The sequence below is a fragment of the Chrysochloris asiatica genome, unplaced genomic scaffold (genome assembly GCF_000296735.1).
Source record: "Chrysochloris asiatica unplaced genomic scaffold, ChrAsi1.0 scaffold00240, whole genome shotgun sequence".
In the NCBI taxonomy this organism is placed as follows: domain Eukaryota; kingdom Metazoa; phylum Chordata; class Mammalia; order Afrosoricida; family Chrysochloridae; genus Chrysochloris; species Chrysochloris asiatica.
In genome coordinates, this window is record NW_006408758.1 from 1487970 (window position 1) to 1510408 (window position 22439).

Consider the following 22439-nt stretch of genomic DNA (forward strand, 5'->3'; position numbering starts at 1 on the left):
TGTCTCCCTTCTTCTGTTTGTCTGTGTTTTCTTTCGCTATCCCTATCGCTGCTGGATCTCCCCTCCTCATGAACGAAACACTCGTGACAACTATGTCGAGGGAAAACCCCGACACATAGAACCCTACTTCTCAGATGATTTGTTCAGCATACAGATTGAATAAGTATGGTGAAAGAATACAACCCTGTTGCACAACTTTCTTAATTTTAAAACATTCAGCGTTTCCATGTTCGGTTCAAACAACTGCCTCTTGGTGCAGGTACAGATTCCTCATGAGCACAATTAAGGGTTCTAGAATACTCTTTTTTCGCAATGTTATCCATAGCTTGTCATGATCCACACAATTTAATACCTTTGTGTAGTCAATAAAGCACAGGTAAACATCTTTCTAATACTCTCTGCTTTCAGCCACGATCCATCAAATATCAGCAATGATATCCCTCGTTCCACGGCCTCTTCTGAATATGGCTTGAACATCTGGAAGTTCTCTGTCAATGTATGATTGTAGCCATTTCTATATTACCTTTAGTAAAACTTTACTCGCAAGAGATATCAAAGAGATTGTCCGATGATTTCCGCATTCTGTTGGGGCACCTCTCTTTGGAATGGGCACAAATATGGGTCTCTTCCAATCAATCAGCCACATAGTCGTCTTCCAAATTTCTTGGCAGAGATGAGTGAGTGCCTCTTGTGCTGCCTCACTTTCTTGAAGGATTTCAATTTTTATTCCATCAATTTCTGGTGCCGTGTTCTTTGCCAATGCACTTTGGACTTCCTCCCTGAGTATCATTGGCTCTTGTTCATATGGTACCTCTTGAAATGGCTGAACATTAACCATTTCCTTTTGGTACAATGATTCTGTGTATTCCTTCCATCTTCTCTTGATGCATTCTGCATCATTCAATAATTTGCCCAGAGAATCTTTCAATAACAAAACTTGAGGCTTGAATTTTTCCTTGTTTCCCCAGCTTCAGAAATGCTGAGTGTGTTCTTCCTTTTTGGTTTTCTGATTTCAGATCTTTGCACATTTGTTTGTAACATTTGGCTTTATCTCCTAGATCTGATCTTTGAAATTTTCTGTTCAGCTCTTGGACCTCTTCAATTCTTCTATTTGCTTTAGTTTCTCTACGCTGGAGAGCAAGTTTCAGTGTCTCTTCTGACATCCATTTTGACCTTTTCCTTTTTTCTTGTCTTCTCAATGACTGTTTGCTTTCTTCATGTATGATGTTCTTGATGTCATCCCACAACTCTTCTGGTCTTCTGTCTTTATTGCTTAATGTATCAAATCTGTTCTTCAGATGATCTCTAAATTCAGGTCGGATATATTCAAAGTCATATTTTGGGTCTCATGGACTTGTTTTCATGTTCTTTAGCTTCAGTTTGAATTTGCTTATGAGTAATTCATGGTCTGTTCCACAGTCTGCCCCTGGCCTTGTTTTCACTGATGATATGGAACTTTTCCATCTTCTCTTTCCACAGATGTAGTCAATTTGATTTCTATGTTTTCTGGTGAGGTTATATTTCTATATTTCTATATTTCTGGTGAGGTTCATGTGTATAGTCATCTGTTATGCTGTGTAAAGAAGGTATTTGAAATGAAAAAAATCATTGGTTTTGCAGAATTCTATCATTAGTTCTCCAACATCATTTCTATCACCAAGGCCATAATTTCCAAAGAGATCCTTCCTCTTTGCTCACCACCTTTGCATTCCAATCACCAGCAATGATGAATATATCTTGATTGCATGTTTGATCAATTTCAGATTGAAGAAGTTGGTAAAATTCTTCTATTTCATCCTCACTGGCTTTATTGGTTGGTGCGTAAATTTGAATAATAGTGGTATTAACTGGGCTTCCCTGTAGGCGCATGGATATTATCCTATCACTTACGACATTGTACCTCATGAATGATCTGGATATGTTCTTTCTGACAATGAAGGCAACACCATTCCTCTTCAATTTGTCATTCCCAGCATAGTAAAGCATGTGCTTGTCAGATTGAAAATGGCCAATAGCAGCCCATTTCAGCTCACTAATGCCTAAGATATTGATGTTTATGAGTTCCATTTCACTTCTGACAACTTCCAATTATCGCAGATTCATACTTCACACATTCCATGTTCTGATTTTCAATGGATGTTTCCAGCTTTTTCTTTCATTTTGAGTTGTGCCCCATCAGCAAATGAAGGTCCTGTGGACTTTTCTCCATTCGTGTTATCACGGTCAAGTCTACTTGAGGAAGCAGCTCTTCCCCAGTTGCATTTTGAGTGTCTTCCAACCTGAGGGGCTCATTTTCTGGCACTATATCTGACAGTGTTTCTCTGCTATTCATAATGTTTTTAGTGACTAAAGATTAGGAAGTACCTCATCACTCTTTCTTCCTAGTCTGCTTTGTCTGGAAGCTCATGAGAGTAGATGGCCTTATTTTTCTCCCACAGAGCAACTAGTGGTTTGAATCACCAGCCTTTGGTTTCCAGCCCAATACTTAACACAATGTGCCACCTGGGCTAATATCTTCATCATCTACAAATATTTTTATCTCAAAATTCAAATTTTTTCTTATGACTTTCTTCTGAGTTTGTAGAATGAAATAAAATAAGTGTGATTCTAGCATTTACAAAAATGTTCAATGTCAGTATTTCCTCCAGAAATGTGAATATATAAAATTTCTTGGTATAAAAGAAATATATGTCATTTATTCATAAAAATATTATTTGGGTCAGTGAGTTCATTGGTTTTTCAGTGATAGAATTCTCAATTTCCATTTGGAAGACTCAGCTCCTATCCCTATCAATGCACCCAGGTGCAACCCCTACCCATCTGTCAGTGGACATTATGTTACTATGAAGCTGAATGAGTTTCAGCAGAGCTTTTATACTGAGAAAGACCTCGTGATTCACATCTAAAAATCAGTCAATGAAAAGTACATGGATGTCAGTGGTCTGCAATCTATCATGGGAATGACATCATGGGGCTGGGAAACATTTCATTTTGCTATATATGATGTTGCCATAACTTGGGAATGATTGGTGGCAGCTAATAACAATAATGTTTTGGTCAAGAAATCTTCGTAAGAAAGATTTTTAAATTATATATGCCTGTACTCTTGTTGAGGACTATTTTTAATAAAGGCTTCTTGATGTAAACATTATTGCTAACTGTCATTGCATGACCCCCAAATTAAGTCAACCTCAAGTGCAACAAAAAGTATAAAATCATTCCCTGTAAATCAAGCTTATGTATTAGCAGGAAAACAGTGGCCAGTAAGCCAATTACACAAATACATTTTTCTTTTTTTAAGTTTTTATTGTGAATTGAGTGATAGTTTACATGAGGGAACTTCAGTTCATTTCATTGCAATAATTGCAATCTATTCCCTCTGGGTTGTTTTTTTTGTTGTTGTTTTGTTTTTGTTTTTAATGTGCACCAAAACACTCAGGAATATACAATCATTCAAACAGCCGAAAGGCATACGCTGCTCCCCAGATGTCAGCAGACATTCCCTCTCCCTCCATGAGTCTAGAATCCTCAGCTGCTCTGTCTCTCCATGTCATCATCTCTGCCTCCATCTTTGGAGTCACCACTTCTGTGGGTAGGGTCCCTGCTCTTCTCCCTTGATGGTCCCAGTGTTCTCCGCTCTGGGACTGTAAGACCGAACACTCACCTCTTTTGCTACAAAACTTCTACCTTTACAGTTGCAACAATCTCAATTAGTTATGATAACAATTACTCACTATTGAATCATGAGAGTCTTGTCCCCATCTCCTTTCCCCAGACCTGTCTAGATAGGATGAAAACCACTCAGTAGGGATTCTATCCTACCCCTCACACTCTGAATCTAAACTCCCTCTCGAAAACTTGGGTGCCTTTACAAACTTTGTGCCTTTACAACCCCCCCATTTTAGGTAGCCAATGTCTAAGTTACCCATTCCTATCAACCTTGTGTATTGATGGGAATGATCCTTTCTGTAAAGATTCTTTCCCTCTTGGTTGGTATTTTAAGTTACTACATCCATAAGTATAGGTCAAATTAATCAGATTGTAGCAATTTACACTTTTTTTTCTTCTTCTTCTTTTCCTTCCTTTAATTGGGTTCTGAACATCCAGCCATTGAAGCTAAGTCCATAAATACATATTTAATTTTAATTTTGATTAGTGTGATGCAGAATCCCAATGTGGTAGTACAGTTTGAAGGCATTTTAATTTAGTTTAGGAAGTTAGGAGGTCCCTGCAAACAGTTTGTGCTTGACTACTAACCTAAGGTTGGCGGTTGGAACTCAGCCAGCAGTACTTCATCATCAGAAAAGCCTAGAAATGTGCTTTTGTGAAGATTAAAGCCCAGAAAACAGTACACAGCGGGTCTACTCTGTAACACATACGGTTGCCATGATTCAAAGACACTAAAATAGCATTTTTTGTGTGCTTGTTAGAAAGCTTGCGAGTAATTTAGGAAATGTTTGTTTGAGATAGGATGCTTAATCTAGGTGGAACTAAACATAGAATAGCTACTTAGATGGAACAGAAGAGAAGGAATTAAGTTGGGGTGAGTGTGAGGACTTTCGGGTAGAAAGAGCAGCTTTTAGGAAAAAGAGGCATGACGATAGAGAGGAAGTGCACAAAGAGCAGTGCATCTGAAATTTAGGCAGCTGAAGATGTCAAAACCCACTTTGGAAGTCGTGATAAAAGTTCTGGAAATTGTTCCAAGAGCAAAGGTAACCAATGAACAGTCTACCATATTTTTATATGAATAACACACATGTTATATATGGTTTTTGCAAACTATTCAATCCTGTCACGTGTTAGTTTCTTTTGCACCTTAATATGTACGCATTGGCGTGTTGTATGCAAAAAAAAAAAAAAAAAATGTGGTTTATAAGGACTGACCTAATGAAGTTTATATTTGAAAGCAAATTTCTGTAGAAGGGACTAGAGAGCTCAGGTGGAAATGACAGAAAGCCAGCTATGGGACTACAGCATTTGAGGATAGTGATAAGAATAGAGAAAAATGAAAAGTGGTCTTATTTGAGTACACCAGGCAGATCTAATGTCTAATTAGATGTGTAAGTTAAACAAAAGGAATGCACCAAGATACATCCCCAGGTGTAGTGCAGTGAATTAATATGATTATTCTAGCCATAGCTTTGGCAACTCTCACTAAATGATTGGTTGGATCATGCAAGTAAGGTATATGGAAATCTAATAAGGGATTAGTCAATTTTGAAATCATACTGGGCATAAAATAAACCATCTCAGAAGCAGGAAAATAGGATGTCACTGCTCTAAAGAAAGATGAGTCAAGAATGGAACACATCCTTTAGGGTCTGAGAACTCTGCACTGATTCTCTTTGATCCAGGAGACAGAGGGCTGTGACACCAGAGAAGTGGAAGTGATGTAGTGGAGAAGTGGTGGCATCAGAGGCAGCAGAACCAAGAATATGAGGCAGAGCAGAGCAGCAGGTTTCCCACCCACTGAACAAGTAAAACTGAGTACCTTTGGGTAGGAGGCTCTCTTGAGTGGGTTGCTTTCAGGAACTAAAACTGGGGAGCAAGGTTTGTTAGAATCAGGGAGTGAAAGTCAAGTACCTTTGGGATAAGACTTACGCCTTTGGGCATTAATCAGAAGAGCTGAAGATGCTTTGTAACATTGCCCAAGCAGGGTAAAAGTCAAAGGGTCTCATGGCTGAGAGGCCAAGGACCTGGGAGGAGTGTGCCTGAGCAATTTTTATCCTGATTGTAACCTTTCAACTTCTCTAATAAACCCGATAATCATTGAGTATTGCCTGTGAGTTCTCTTGTGCCATTGCAACAAATTGTGGAACCCAGCGGAGAAGTAACAAGTGTTATGGGATGGATGGTTGGTACCAGATTCGGTAAAGAAGGTTGCAGAATTGGAGGCATGTCTGAACTCTGACTCATAGGAATATGCCTCAGGTTGATAAATTTGATTCTCCTTCCCACTTGTGAAGTCAGAGAAGGTCAGATGCTGCCCCCATGATATGTTTACATAAGGTTTCTGGTATATAATGTTGATGGTGGTGCCAATAACTTGACCTAGCTATACTCCAATACCCTCAATTTTGATTTCAGTTCAAAGGTCACCTCTTAAAACCTGCTTTTACTGACTGCATTCTTTTCAGTGGACTCCAAAGTTACTCTTTGACTAGCCTATTTATTTTTCTCACCAAATTATCATGGACTATAATTATGTTATTTCCATGTAAGATATACACATATCTAAAATCTGCATCGAGCTTTTTGTGCTGAGAGGCTGCACTAAAATTAAATTATCCTACATATCCTAAGAAACCGACCTCATTAAAATGTCTAAATTGTATAAATGTTATTTCTCAGACATAAACTAATACACACTGAAAAATCTTTGTGAGATTTGTGAGGATTAGTAAATTAATGTCTACATTTACATGGTAAGCTTATATCTATGACTTTAACTTGAACGTTGTGGTAGCTGTTAAGTGCCATTGAGTCACTTCTGACTCACAGTGACCCTATATAAGGTTTCTACGTCTGTAAATCTTTGAGGGAGCAGAACGTCTCACCATTTTTCCAGCAAAGACTTAAACAGAGGAGGAAAAAACCTGTAGCTTTAGCTAAGGAAAATAATTATGACAGAGACTGATACTATTTACCTTTCAGGTTTTGACACAAGTGAAAAACAATTTTCTTTGAAGTAAATTTTGACATTTTATGAGACTTTATCAAACATTTATCTAGGTACTAAACTAATTCATTTAAAGAGTGTGTGGTACGGTAAGATTAACAATAGACTGCGAAACACAGGTCGGGAGTTCAAACCCACCAGCTGCTCCTTGGAAACCTTGTGTTGTTGTTGATAAGTGTTGTGGAGTCAGTTCTGACTCAGTGACCCTATATAGGGTTTCTAAGGCTTTTTAAATCTTTGTGGTAGAAGCTCGAAACGTGGACTAAGGGTTTCAAGACTAGTGCTTATCATATGGAGCCACTGCACTCCCTGGAACCCTATACTGGGTTGATATGAGTCGGAATCGACTCATTGGCAGTTAACAAAAACATTGTGTAAACTATAGCCACATGTTGTTGTTGTTATTAAGTGTCACTGAGTCGGTTCTAACCCATAATGACCCTGTATAGAGTTTCCAGGTAGTGACTAGTAAGCTTGAACCACTGACCTTGTGATTCAAACTCTGTAATCTAGCGCATTAACCCACAGCAACACACCAGGACTCCATATAGCCACATGTTGTTGTTATGTGCTGTGGAGTCAGTTCTGACTCATTGCGACCCTGCACAGGGTTTCCGAGGCTGTAAATCTTTATGGGAGCAGAAAGCCTCATCTTACTCCCGAGGAGCAGCTGGTGAGCTTGAACCACCGACCTTGCAGTTCAAACGGCTTTGCAGTCTGGCGCATTAACCCACAGCACCATACCAGGACTCTTAGCTCTCATTTATTTGAAAGATCTACCTATTTTAATATTAATCTGCATCAAGTGGGCTTTTAAAGAGGAAAATGCTTCTATATAACAATTGAAGGTAGATTCAATAAGTCTGAAATCTTAGAAAATTTACCAATCTCTGAAAAATTACAAAGCATTTCATAATAGATATAAGGTTAATATATATGAAAATTAAGAACCAGGAGACAGAATTCAATGTAATGTTCCAGGACAAAGATTAAACTTACTTTACATTATAAAATAGAAACTAGTTTTTAATTAGATATTCCCAGTCTTCTGATCAAAAAACGCAAGTATATCCTTACATTATTATTTGGAGTCCTGGTGTGGCGCTATAGGATAGGCACTGGACATCTTATGAAATTTTATCAAACATTTATCTAGATACTAAACTAATTCATTTAAGGAGTATGTGGTATGGTAGGATTAGCAATGCACTGTGAACCACAAGGTTGGCAGTTCAAACCCATCAGCTGCTACTTGGAAACTCTACATGGTTGCTTTGAGTTGAAACAGACTAGACAGCATTGAATAACAACAACATTATTAGGTAGTTAGCACAGGGAAATAAGGGGGTGTCAAGCCACTTTAGGAATGGCTTGTCTCAGTAGAAAACAAGGCAGCCTCAGTAATGAGGAGTTTCAGAGAATGGGGATAGAGGAGAGAGAAAACTTTTTGCCAGAAGAAATAAAATTAGTTAAGAGGGGTAGGTGAAAAGAGAAACCATTATAAGGGGAAACAAAGTTAGCTGATGATAAGCCTGCGAAAACAGGATTCAAGGAACCGGTATATGGATCAATTTCCTGGACACTCAAACCAGGAGAATAGCTCACTTCCCTGATAAAGGGATGTTGTTGTTGTTGTTGTTATGTGTCGCAGAGTCAGTTCCCACTCATAGCGACCCTGTACAGGGTTTCCAAGGCTATAAAATCTTTACGGGAGCAGAAAGCCTCATCTTTCTCCCGCAGAACAGCTGGTAGTTTCAAACTGCTGACCTTGGGGTTCCCAGCCCGATTTGTAAACACTACACTACCAGAGCTCTTGGACTACTAAACCAAAGATCAGCAGTTCAAACTCACCAGCCACTACTCAGAAACCCTATATAGGGTCACTATGAAGGGAACTGAGACTGTGGTATTAACAATAGCAACATTTCTACATCTCTCAGCAGGCTGAGTACAACCAAAAGAAAAGGCAGCTATATTTGTTAGAAATAGAGAGAGTCTTTCACAATGACAAGTCACGCATCCTTTCTAGTTCTTATTTTCTTTTTCACATAAAGGCTTCACCAAATAAATGAATAGGAAGGGGACATCACTTTACATGTAAATAAAGGAGCTATTCAGAACTGTTAGTTCACAGAATTTTAAGTTGAAAAAGACTGAAAGATTATTAAATACAATGAACTTTTGAAGGTAAGCAAAATAGGAAGTGTAAACTCTGCTTTGAAAAACTACTGTGGAGTCAGTAGTAGTTGAAAAACTACTAGTCCAAGCTAGAGGTCAAGCTGTAAGCCATGACTATGATTTCAATAAACAGTCATTAAGAAATGCAAGAGAATATATTTCTCACAAATATAAGAGGAGGCTTCAAAAAGTTCCTGGAAGTTTTTGAAAACCTCCCATATGAAAGAGGTATAGGTCTCAGATAATGCATTGGATTCCAATAGGCTTTCATTAAAAGCTGAAAAAAAAAATTAAAACATTAATATGTAGACAGATACGTATACCATTCTAACCATCTAGCAATTTATTTGTCTGCCTACCTGGAGTCATTAAAATACTGATTAAAATCAAAAACCACAGCCTTCAGTATGGATTGCATCTCAACGTAAAGAAAACAAAAATCCTCACCACTGGACCAAAAAACAGCATTCTAATCAACAGAGAAAAGATTGAAGTTGTCAATGACTTCATTCTTCTTGGATCAAGTATCAATACTCATGGAAGCCGCAGTCAAGAAATCAAACAACGTATTGCATTAGGCAAATCTGCTGCACAAGACCTTTTTAAAGTGTTGAAGAGCAAAGATGTCAGCTTGAGGACTAAGGTATGCCTGACCCAAGCCTTGGTATTTTCTCATATGCATGCGAAAGCTGGACAGTGAATAAGGAAGACCACAGAAGAATTGATGCTTTTGAGTTATGGTGTTGGAGGAGAACATTGAAAGTGCCATGGACTGCCAAAATAACCAACAGATCTATGTTGGAAGAAGTGCAGCTAGAATGCTCCTTGAAGGCAGGGATGGCCAAACTTTGTCTCTCATACTTTGGACATACTGTCAGAAAGGACCAGTCACTGGAGAAGGATATCATGTTTGGTAAGGTGGAGGGTCAGAGAAAAAGAAGACCCCCCAGCAAGATGGATTGGCAAAGCGGCAGCATCAATGGGCTCAAGCATGACAACAATTGTGAGGTTGGCCCAGGATTGGGCAGTGTTTCATTCTGCTGTGCATAGGAACGCTACAAGTAGGTACTGACTCGATGACTTGAGTAGGTACCTAACAACAACAGCAACCTGGAGTCTTGGTGAGGTGCTTTGGGTTAAAGTGCTTAACTGCAAAAGTTGTTTGAATTGTAAGGTCATTCATTGGTGAAGCTCACCAACCGCTCCTTGAAAACTCTATACGGGTTGCTATGGATTGGAACCAAGTCTAAGGCATATAACAACAATCTGGCCATCTATCTGTACCTAATCATCTATTACCCTTTAATCTTTGTTAGTGATAAATGATCTTTTTCTTACAACATATGCTTTTTATTAACTCTCATCATTATAAAAGTAGTCAAGCTAGTTTTTGGCTAAAATTCCTTCATGATCCTGACTTTAACAGTTTACACTTTCTTTATTGAAATGAAATTAATTCTCTGTTACCAGAAAACATTTTTTATCTGTAACTTTTCCATTATATGTTGTTGTTGCTAAGTGTTGTTGAATTGTTTAGACTCATAGTAATACTTTATAGGGTTTTCAAAGAGCAGCTGGTGGGTTTGAACTGACAACCTTGTGATTAACAGTCCAGTATTTATCCTACAGCACCACACCAGGACTCCTCACCAGTATATAACTGACCTGAATTAATTTGTGAGTCAGAAATCATCAAGATTCTATGTCTGTTTTTTCCTTCCTGACCTGACTGGAAGAAGAAAAAATAATGAGTAACATATTAATTTCTTAAAGACGATGTAAAAGTAAAGTTTGATTTTTTTAACATGGTAAGTGTTCTGAATAATTTATCTATGTATACTTATTGTTCATAAGGACACCTAACAGTCATTGAGTGAATATTATTGACTTAACAAAACAAATGTGGGTTAATGCGCTGGACTGTCAATTTGAACTGCAAGGTAGGCAATTCAAGCTCACCAGCTGCTCCTTGGAAACCCTATACAGGGTTACTATGGGTCGGAACCAACTTGATGACACTTAGCAACAAAGCAACATCCCATTTTAAAAATATTTTATTATACACAGCAAAACAGTTGTGCATTTAACAATTTCCACATATAATGTTCAGCGATACCGGTTACAATCTTCACATTGTGTCAAAATTATTATTTTCATTCTAACTGATTCATTCCAATTTACTTAGTCTCATTGGCCCCACTTTCCCAAACTTCTCATTTATGTTTTACAGTAATTGTCCATTTGGTCTCATACATACTACTTTTCTTGACAGAGCAAATAAACTTTTGGCTTTTGTTTTTGTTGTTGTTGTTGTTGCTAAGTGCACAACAGAAAGACACACTCCTGGTCCTGCACCATCCTCACAATCATTGTTATGCTCAGTCCATTGTTGATGGCACTGTGCCAATCTGTTTTGTTGGGGGGTCTTCTTTTTTGCTTGCGCTCTACTTTAACAAGTATGATGTCCTTTGACAAGGACTGGTCCCTCTTGATCAAATGCCCAAGGTATGAGAGATAAAATCTTGTCATATGGCTTATAAAGGAGCATTCTGGCTGTACTTCTTCCAACACAGATTTGTTTGTTCTTCTGGCACACCATGCCATTTTCAATAATTTTCTCCAATGCCATAATTCTGAATTAATTCTTCTTCAGTCTTCCTTATTCATTGTCCAACTTTTACATGCATTTGAGGCACTTGAAAATACTGTGACTTGGGTCAGGTGTGCCTTAGTTCTCAAGTTGATGTCTTTGTTCTTGAACACTTTAAAGAGACCTGTGCAGCAGATTTGCCTACTGCAATGTGTTCTTTGATTTCTTGACTGCTGCTTCCATGAGAGTTGATTGTAGATCCAAGCAAAATGAAATCTTTGATAACTTCAGTATTTTCTCCATTTATCAAGATATTATTAATTGGCCCAATTTTGAGAATTTTTGTTATCTTTTCATTGAGGTGCAATCCATTCCAAAAAGCTGTGGTCTTTGATCTTCATAAGTGTTTTTAAGTCCTCTTCTTTCCAGCAAGTAAGGTTGTATCATCTGCATATCACAGTTTGCAAATGAGTCTTCCTTCAATCCTGATGCCACATTCTTCTTCATATAATTCAGTTTCTAGGATTATTTTCTCAACATACTGATTAAATGACTGTGGTGAAAGAATACAACCTTAGTGAACACATTTCTTGATTTTAAACCATTCTGTATTCCCTTGTTCTGTTCGAATGACTACCTCTTAGTCCATGTACAGTTTCTTCATGAGCACAATTAAGGGTTCTGGAATACCCGTTCTACACAATGTTGTCCATTGTTTTTTATGATCCACACAGTTGAAAGCCTTTGCATAGTCAATAAAGCACTAGTAAACATCTTTCTGGTATTCTTTGGATTCAGCCAACAAGCAGCTGACATCAGCAATTTTATCCCTCCTTCCACATGCTCATCTGAATCCTGCTTGAAATTTTTGCGGTTCCCTGTCAATATACTTTTGAAGCCATTTAAAAAAAAAAAAAATTTTAAAACAATTTTACTTGTAAGTGATATTAATAATATTACCTAATAAATTTCCATTAGGGCATCTCTCCTTGGAGTAGGTATATATATGGAACTCTTTAAATTAGTTGGCCAGACAGCTGTCATCCAAATTTCTTGGCATAGATGAGTGAGTGCCTCCAGTGCTGCATGAGATTGTTTAAGGTGTTTCATTACGTTGTGCATAGGGTCACTATGAGTCAATGTCAACTCAATGCCACCTAACAACAACCACAACTTCCCACAGATTTAGTCAATTTGATTTCTTTGTATTCCATCTGGTGAGGACGATGTGTATAGTCATTTTCATGTTGCTGATAAAGGTATTTGCAATGAATAAGTCATTCTTCTTTAAAAATTCTATCATGTGACCTCTAGCATTGTTTTTATCACTAAGGCCACATTTTCCAAGTACTGATCCATCATTTTTGTTGCCATTCACATTTACATTCCAGTTACCAGTAATTATCAATGCATCTTGATTGCATGCTTGAACTATTTCAAACTGAAGAAGTTGATAGAATTCTTCAATTTCTTCACCATTGGATTTAGCAGTTAGTGCATAAATTTGAGTAATAGTGATCTTTACTGGTCTTCCTTATAGGGTACCAATACTGTCTTATCACAGACAGCATGATACTTCATGGTAGATACTGAAATGCTCTTTTTGATGATGAATGGTATGCCAATCTTCTTCAATTGTTTTATTCCTGGTATAGTAAAACATATGATTGTCAGATTTCTACTCTACTATGTCCTTGTGAAATCCTGGCATGGCATTGTTGGTTAATGCGCTGGACTGCAAAGTTGGTTAGAACTGCAAAGTCAGCAGTTCAAACTCACCAGCAGCTTCTTGGAAACCCTATACAGGGTTGCTATGGTTGGAACTGACTCTACGGTACTTAACAACAACAACAGGACCTTATAGTCAAAAAGCAGTATTACTCCACATACTTTGTAAGTTAAAATCATTTTTACTTCTTCTCATTCCATTGTGATTGAGATTAAGTATAATAGCCAGTGATCTAAGTATAGTGAAGAAGAGGGAAACAAGTATATAGACGACATGAAAAAAGTTAGTTGGTGTGTGTTTTTCTACTACTATTACTTTAATAACAGATACAGTTAATGATTCCTAAACATGAGAACAACAGGTATTTTTTATTGTATGCTCACTATGAGTCAGGCATTATGCTAAACTCTTGACCTACTGAAAGGCAGTTAATGATTTATTATGGCTCTTCTAGCCATTGCTGCATTCTATTATGTATCTGGAGTCTTGGTGTAGTATAATCACTGGACAACTATCACAAGACTGATGGTTTAAACCCACCAGCCACTCCTTGGATCTCCTATGCAGAGTTGCTATGAGTTAGAACTGACTTAAAAGTACAAAGTACTTAGTAACAGCAACAACAAAGTAAGGAAAAAGAGAGGAAGTAAGAGTTCAAATTAGAGGGGATGCACATGGAAAATGGAGAAAGGAAGGGAAGCAAAAGGGTGACAAAAGGAAAAGGAATGGAAATGGGAAGAGGGTTGGGAAGGGAGTAGGGGAAAGCTAGGTCTTTGCTGGGACTATACAGTGAATTGTTAATCCATCCTTCTCTGGCTAATATGGATGTTACTAAAAGTAATCCCTGCTCTCTGGCTTCTAGTTGGGTTTGGCCAATGGAGACGCCCAGTAGATGATTGTAGAGAACCAGGAGAGTGAGGTAAGAGTGATTTTGCCTGAGGCTAGGTTGTGCTTTCCTTTCTAGAACTCTCTCCTTTCAGTTTCAAACCACTGTGTCCTGGTCTTTGTTATAAACAGTATCTTCTCAAATGTTCCATTTGCTTGCTGTTGGGGATCTGATTAGTGTGAGGAGATGGGAGTAGGGATGAATTCTGTGAAAGATTCTTGGGAAATGATGGAAAGAAAATAAAGACAACCATGAATACAACATCCAGGTTCTTTCTCATAGGTTAACAATGCATCAATTATTACTATGCTTAATGAACAACATAAATATTTGGAGGTGTAAGGGAGACAACCATTAAAAGGGGCAGAAAGACTGAACACATACAGCTAAATAAGACTAAAGAAATACAATGAATGTGGGATTATATAGCTGTTCCACTGACCTTGAGCCAGTTCTATAAGCTGATTTACAGAAGTCAAAAGTCTTCTACTATTTTATCTTTAACATTTTTCTGAATTTTTAATTGATTCGGAAACTCTGTACAGGGTCGCTATGGGTCGGAACCGACTCGGCAGCACTTAACAACAACAACAACAATCTAGAGAATAGTTATAAATTTCAGTTGCTAAATTCTACAATTTTATGTTATTATTGCAAATTCTGAAGGACTAATCAAAAATACTTTTATATAATGAAATACCATATCTGCAAATTAAATAGGAAGCTGCTGTCTGGTCACTGAAATGAATTCTCTCTTTTGTTATTAAATTAGCAGGTCTGTAGGAGTCCTGGTGTGGCATTGTGGGTTAATGCACTGGACTGCAAGGTTGGTTTGACCAGCAAGTTCGGTGGTTCAGGCTCACCAGCAGCTCCTCAGAAACTCTATACAGGGTTGCTATAAGTTGGAAGTGATGGCATTTAACAACAATACAACAAAGAGGAATGAAAGATGTAAACATAACCAAGGAGCCCTGGTGACAGAGTGGTTAAAGAGTCTGCTGCCAGCCAAAAGCTTACTGGTTCAAGCCCACTATCTGCTCCATGAGATAAAGGTGTGTCAGTCTGCTTCCGTAAAGACCACAGCCTTGTAAACCCTAAGGAGCAGTTCTACGGCGTCCTATAGAGTCACCATGAGTCGGCATTTACTTGATGGTAATAGCTTCTTTTTCTGAGTTTTATCAGTTAAAAGTCACTCAACAATTTCTGTAATAAAATATTCCAATTATATTCAAGGATTAACATGAGAACACCCAGATTCCTAGGTGAATTATTACTGAATTAATATTAACCCCTAGGCTAAGAATGTAGGGAGTATTTTTTTAAAGTGGCTAATGTAAGGAGATATGCTACTGATCTCTTAATCTGATCACATCCTGCAAGAGTTATTTGCCCAGGGGTCTGAACTACACTAATAAAATCAAAGAACATAAAAACTGGCAGAAACAGCTCAGAAATTGGGGAAGCATTATTATGAATAGCAACAAGTATGGCAATGCATATGTAAGAGGGTAACTAGAGTCAATATAACCATGGTTCTTTCATGATTTAGAATAAAGAGAGAGTTATGGCTCATCTGCTAAATGATCTACTGGGTAGATATTTATAGATTATTATACAGTATATTATTAAGGCTAAGTTTGGTTAAAAACAAATAGAGAAAAGAGCAAATGGCACAGACAGGCTTTTACTAAGGCCATCATTTGTAATACTTCTCAGGAAAAATTTCTTTCAGAAAATTTTCAGCATAGTTAATGTGCCATAGAAGGACTCTCCATTTTAGGAGTGCATAAATCCACATAAACTGCTATAATAAGGATTCATCCTGTAGTCCTTTTGGCATAAATGCACATCTGGACTCTGTTTGTAATGAAATCAATTCAAAGCCCCACAGTGCATTAGTAACAAAAATGTTCAACATATTGCAACCAAATAAGCCCTGCAAATAAGTCTGCAAGATCCTGTCACACAGGTGCATACTCTTAACACTGATCAATGATAAGGTTTCAGAACATTTCTAAAATAGCGTAAGATTCCAAAGGTATTTTTTTTATTGTAATTATTATTTCCACAGGAAAATCCATATGTATGCATGCTAAAAGCTTTTGCTTATTTCATGGACTTCTATATCTATAGCTCACATTGCCATAGACATCTTATTAATAATAAAATTATTCTATGAAGTTCTGCCTGGATTAAAGAAGTTCATGGATTTGTACTTTAACAGCAGCAAAATTTTGAATTAGCTCTCAGCATATCAGATATTGTCTTAACTCCTACATGAAATTAAAATGCACTAATTTTACACAAAGGGACCAATAAGCAGCATCATGATAAAAGGAGAAAAGATAAGGGTTTCATGACACTTGGATTCTTAAGCAATACTCATGGAAGCAGCAGTTAAGAAATAAAAAAGCATACTGCATTGGGAGAATCTACTGCAAATGACCTTTAAAGTGCTGAAAAGCAAATATTTCATCTTGAGGACTAAGGTGTGACTGACTCAAGTCATAGAGTTTTCAATAGCCTCATATGCATGTGAAAGCTGAACAATGAAAACAGAGAACAAAGAAGGACTGATGTCTTTGATTTCTGATGTTGGTGAAGAATATTAACTAGACCATAGGTGACCTGAAGAACATGCAAATTTGTGTTTAAGGAAGCATAGCCAGAATGCCCTTTAGAAAAGAATATGGTAAGACTCTGTCTCATAGACTTTGGATATGCCATCAATAGTAACCAGTCCCTAGAGAAGGACTGCATTCTAGGTAAGGTCAGTGAAAAAGAGGAAGACCTTCAACAAGACGGACTGACACACTGGTTGCAACAATGGAGCCAAATACTGTGACAATTGTGAGGACAGTAATAAGATCTTGCAGGGTTTCATTCTACTACACTTAGGATCATTATGAGTATGACACCTAATAACAACAATGATGTTTCCATTATAAATTTTTTTTTAATTTAGTAATTTTGTTCTCTGAAGTTGTAATACAAAAACAAAGTATCTAGGTTTAGCAAAGCCTTCTTTGTGAGGCATGAGATTTACCTTCTGTGTTATGTGATTGACCCAAGGAGAAGAACAGTTGCTGAGATCTGGTCCTTGGGGATCCCAAATTCCATCAGGAGCAAGACATAGATAAGTTGATACACCTATAATAATGAAAACAATAAGTTTGTTGCCAATATTCAAACCATCTTTCTTAGAACGTCTTCACATCTAAATCATGCTTAAAAATGAGCAAAGGCTACTTGACATTTGAGAAATGGAGCTCTGGTAGCGTAGTGGTTATGAATTGGGCTGCGAGCCACAAGGTCAGCAGTTCGAAACTACCAGCTGTTCCATGGGAGAAAGATGAGGCTTTCTGCTCCCATAAGGATTTACAGCCTCGGAAACCCTGTACAGGGTCGCTATGAGTTGGAACCGACTTCACAGCACATAACCACCACCACTAAAACAACTAGAAAAAAATGCAATACTTTCAGATAAGATAGTAGGTATGGGGTTGATGAGAGCTGAGATCCAGTATCTCTGTGCGTGAAGCTTACTGCTAAAGTTTTCAGAGGCAAGGTAACAATTGCACCTTAAAGGAATAAAAATTCCTTTTTTAAAAAAAAAGGAAATCAAGACTGGAAAGTACATGCTATCTTTGGGAAACTTCAATATAGGTAACTGGTGTCTACTCAATGGGTGGATGAATTTTATGGAGTTGGGAGGCAAGCAGGGTTGGATCAGGAACTCATTCATATATAATTTTCAAGTGTTGGGAAATCAATAAAGAACATTAAGCAGAGGGAAAGAAAGATAAAATTTAGGCATTAGAAATATCTGAGCAACATCCTGGATGTTGAAATTTGGGGAATGATGTGAAGTTTGTAAGAAGTTATTACTATGAGCACCTGAACTAGATAATAACAAAAGAAACAGAGAATGGGTAACCATAGCACCAAGGTGTATTGACATTTACTGAAAACTTCAGAAGATTTTGTTGTTTTTCTTGTTTAACCTTTCCTAATTCTCACAGAATAACAACATATTTCTGTAGTGTTTGCTGTTTGCAAAATGTTTGCTTTCAAATAGATTATTACACTAATCTTCACAACAAACTTCTGATATGACAGACGGTAGGGATGATATTATTATTATATCTCTTTTCAAGATGAAGGAACTGAGACCAAGACATAAGGGACAGAGTGAAAAATTGAGGTACATCTCAAAATAAAGCTTTCTGATTCAATACTACAGAAAATAATTAAGAATAAATATACCTCATTCCCAGTTTCATAAAAGAAAGTAAGATTTCTGAATATTTCTGTGCACTTTTAGAAAAAAATAGTATACCCTCTAGTCTTGCTATCACTTCAAATATAATGGAATTCAGAATGATATATCATACTGGAATTTTTCTTGGAAAAACAAGCCTCCTTAAAGTAACTAAGTCAATATCACTCAAAGAAAAAGTCAAGAACACCTAAAGACACCGTTCTTAAAAATGCTCATGTAGTGATATCCATTGTGTATTTATTTACATATTTTAGCAAAAAATTAATTAATCTAGTGTTAATCTTATAAAACTCCATGTGTATAACATTAATAAAAGTAGAATTATTTTTTACTTGACATTATATTAATATATTATCATCATGGATATTATTAATCATATCAATAATAAGTAGTTGTTGTTGTGATGTGCTGTGGAGTCGGTTCCGACTCATAGCGACCCTACACAGGGTTTCCGAGGCTGTAAATCTTTACTGGAGCAGACCGCCTCATCTTTCTCCTGTGGAACCGCTGGTAGTTTCGAACTGCTGACCTTGCGGCTCACAGCCTGATTCGTAACCACTACGCTACCAGAGCTCCTTTATTAGTAATCATATCAATAATAAGTAGCGCAAAGTAATATTGCACTCTTATGAGAAAACAATGCAGGATTGTTCTCAGTAGTAGATGGACCAGTAAGTGAGGTTGGCAGGAGGTTGGCTCCTGCCAGTATTTGTTGTTGTTAAATGCCATCGAGTCAATTCTGACCCATAGCGACCCCTTATAGGGTTTCCAAGAAGCTACTGGTGAGCTTGAACCACTGACCTTGCAGTTCAAACAACTTTACAGTCTGCAGCATTAGCCCACAGCGCCACACCAGGACTCCTGTATTGTTGGCACGCCCACCCAACACACACACAAAACAAACAAACAAACATGACCCTTTGGTAACTAGAAGACTTGCAAAAAGGATCAAAAAGCTTTTTCTTATGTTAAATTTTAGGTAAATATTTCAAATAACACCTTAGAATATAAATATTCTTGACTCCTTTATCTTCCAGTAAGTGTCTTCCAGTTGGTGATAATCATGAGACTAACTCCCAGCAACCAAGTGATGACTGCATAGAATCACTGTCTCTCTGGAGTAGCTGGAACACCTAGAAACCTGACACAAAGGTTGACAACTACTGACCTCACACTCACTTATTCCCACCAAAATCTCATCTGGACTTCTTCAGATAGCATTTGCAAACTTTGACGACACATTGCAATTTAGCTAAATTCAGAATTTAACCAAATATGAAGTGATATATATTTATAGTAATTGTCAGTGTAGTATTTTAGGGTGGCCTTACCTATTGTTCCTGCAGGGCACGGCTGCTTTGCCATTTGTCCTTGACGGGTCTTAAACCACATGATTTCTCGGGCTTCCACAGCCTCACAGCTCTCTTCAAGAGCTGGAACTTGGGATGATGCTGATGGAACATGTGTGGTAATGTCATCAACCACATCTACAGATGGAGATGGGGTGCTGGTACTCCTGTTTTTCCTTCCTGACATTGATGGGGTAGTACTCCTCCCTGGACTCCAAGTTGTGGTTCGAAGAGTTGTACTGGTGGTGGTACTTCCCAAGCCAAGAGATCCTGTAGTAGAGATTTCTGAAATAAAAATCAAAAGAAAACACCCACATTGCTTGTTCAGTCTAAGCCTCAGGATGTCCTACTACTTACTTCAGAAACAACTTTTTTGACAGTAGGAAGAATGATCAACACCGCAAAAGAAAGCTAACAGCAAGGTATCAAACTGTCATTTGAATGCTAAATTGAATCACTGCTAAGCATAACCTGTTGCTGCCAAATAGGTTAAAACTCATGTTAAAAAGTAGAACTTACTCATTGGGTTTTTGTAACTGTAATGTTATCAGGAACAGATTGTCAGACATTTCTTCCAAGGTAGATTGGGTGGATTCCAATTAGCACCTTAAATTACTACAATGCCACTGCCATCAAGTTGATTCAGACTCAGTGACACTATACAAGGTTTCTGACACTAAATATTTATGGGCACAAACTGTCTCATTTTTCACTCATGGAGTGGCTGTGCCAATCATTTGTACAAACTAACAACTTTTTTGTTAACGGTTCTTTTCAAAGTAGATACATACATACATACATACATATATACATTGTTATGTGTATGTTATTATATAAAATGCAACACAAAGTAACTACTGTTTTATTAATACAGTTCAATTCTTCAGTAGGCTTATTAATGCTTCTGACCTTTTTGACAAGCACGGGATTAAACTGGAAGCGCTTTGCTTTCAGACTTTCAGATTAAGTATAGAAAGGCACAGAGCTATATATAATCCTCATTCTGTAATAACTGTAACATGTGTTTCTAAACATTTGGCAAATATGTGGAAGTGGGAAAAAAAGGTATCAGAAAATCAAATTGCTCACAAGTTAAAAGAATAAGAAGCAATTCTGAAAAGTTTCCTTAACACAAATTAGAGTAGTTTATAGTAATCTCCCCTATGATCTTAAAACTTCCTGCCTTAACCAATTATACACGGAGTTTAAGTAATTTCCAATTGCTTATTATGATGCAATGAATGATTTAATGTTTTATTTCTTACCATAGATTTTGTTATTCTCATCAAACTACTTTTTATCCTGGTAGGTCTGAGAAGCAGAGGTGGGAAAACAAACTGATAGGATTATCTACATTCTTTAGGAGTGATTATTAACAGGGTTAATGTGGTTGTAAAAACTTGGAACTCTAACATGGATATAAAATGAGCCATCTCAGAAGCAGAAGTTAGGGGATCTTACTACCATCTGGAACATCTGGCCCTCGGACTATATAATTAGGCCCAGGAAATCATGTGGTTTTGTCCTTCCAAGATAACCACAGTTCCAACCATCACATTGTTGTTGTTAAGTGCTGTTCAGTTGGTTCCCATCTACAGCAACTGTATATAGGGTTTCTGAGGAACAGCTGGTGAGCTTGAACCGCTGACCTTGCAGTTCACGCAGCTTTGCAGTCTGGCACATTAACCCACAGTGCCACACCAGAACCATCACATTGTTGTTGTTGTTAAGTGCCGTCGAGTTGGTTCCGACCCATAGCGACCCTGTACAGGGTTTCCAAGGCTGTAAATCTTTAGGGGAGCAGAAAGCCTTATCTTTCTCCTGCGGAGCCGCTGGTAGTTTCAAACTGCTGACCTTAAGGTTCGCAGCCCGATTCGTAACCACCAGGGCTCCTTAGAACTGTCACATTAGGGATGAGTTAATTCAATGTTTGACCAAATATATGTTGTTGTTAAATACCGTGGAGTCAGTTCCAACTCATAGTGACCCTGCACAGGATTTCCGAGGCTGTGAATCTTTACGGGAACAGAAATCCTCTTTTTTCTCCCGTGGAACAGCTGGTAGTTTCTAACTGTTGACCTTGAGGCTCGCAGCCTGATTCGTTAACCACTATGTTACCAGATCTCCTTTGACCAAATACATAGCTGGCTAATTTTTAAAGTGATAATTTTGTATGGTCCGTGAATGATGTTATAAATTTTGGGGGGAAAAATAAAGGTTCCCAACTTCTGATCTAGAAAGACTAGCCAGGAGTGGAGTGTGTCCTATGGACTGAAAGATCCCTGCACATTGAACCTCCTCTACCCAGGGAAAGAAAACAGAGAAGCAGCAGAAGAACGGCAACAGCAAAATCAAGAGCCAAAGCATGAAATAGAACAGTGGGCTTCCCAGAACATGAAAAGAGTAAACTGCCTAGCTTCAGACAGAAAGCTAACTTGTAGAGTGGGGTGCCTCCAGGAATTTATTTGGAAAGGCTAGGATTGCCAGACCTGAGTGCTTTTGGACTAAGATTTATAGTTGAGTGGAATGCCCTTTGGGTATTTATCAGCATTCCTAAAAGAACTTTGTAACTTTATCCAAGCAGGGCAGAGGCTAGGTCAAAGGTCTAAAGGCCAGAGAGAGGCTTGCCTAAGGGCACAGCTGAGAAGAGGCTGTCTTGATTTGAGGAACTATGCCCAGAGCATTTCTGATTTGAATTGTAAACTGTTAATTTCCCTAATCCACCACTTGTTGTTATTGTTAAATG

At 37.8% G+C, this 22439-nt stretch overlaps 1 protein-coding gene across 1 annotated transcript in view; it reads right to left on the reverse strand.

The window, feature by feature from the left end:
* The window catches only part of LOC102839278 (latrophilin-3-like), an 883976-nt gene that overhangs the window by 292401 nt on the left and 569136 nt on the right, over positions 1–22439 (reverse strand). Inside the window, exons 7-8 of the mRNA XM_006873416.1 lie at positions 19676–19978; positions 17109–17212 (exon numbers count right to left, since the gene is read on the reverse strand). Of these exons, the coding sequence (XP_006873478.1) occupies positions 17109–17212; positions 19676–19978 (407 nt within the window). The remainder of the gene's footprint in view (positions 1–17108; positions 17213–19675; positions 19979–22439) is intronic.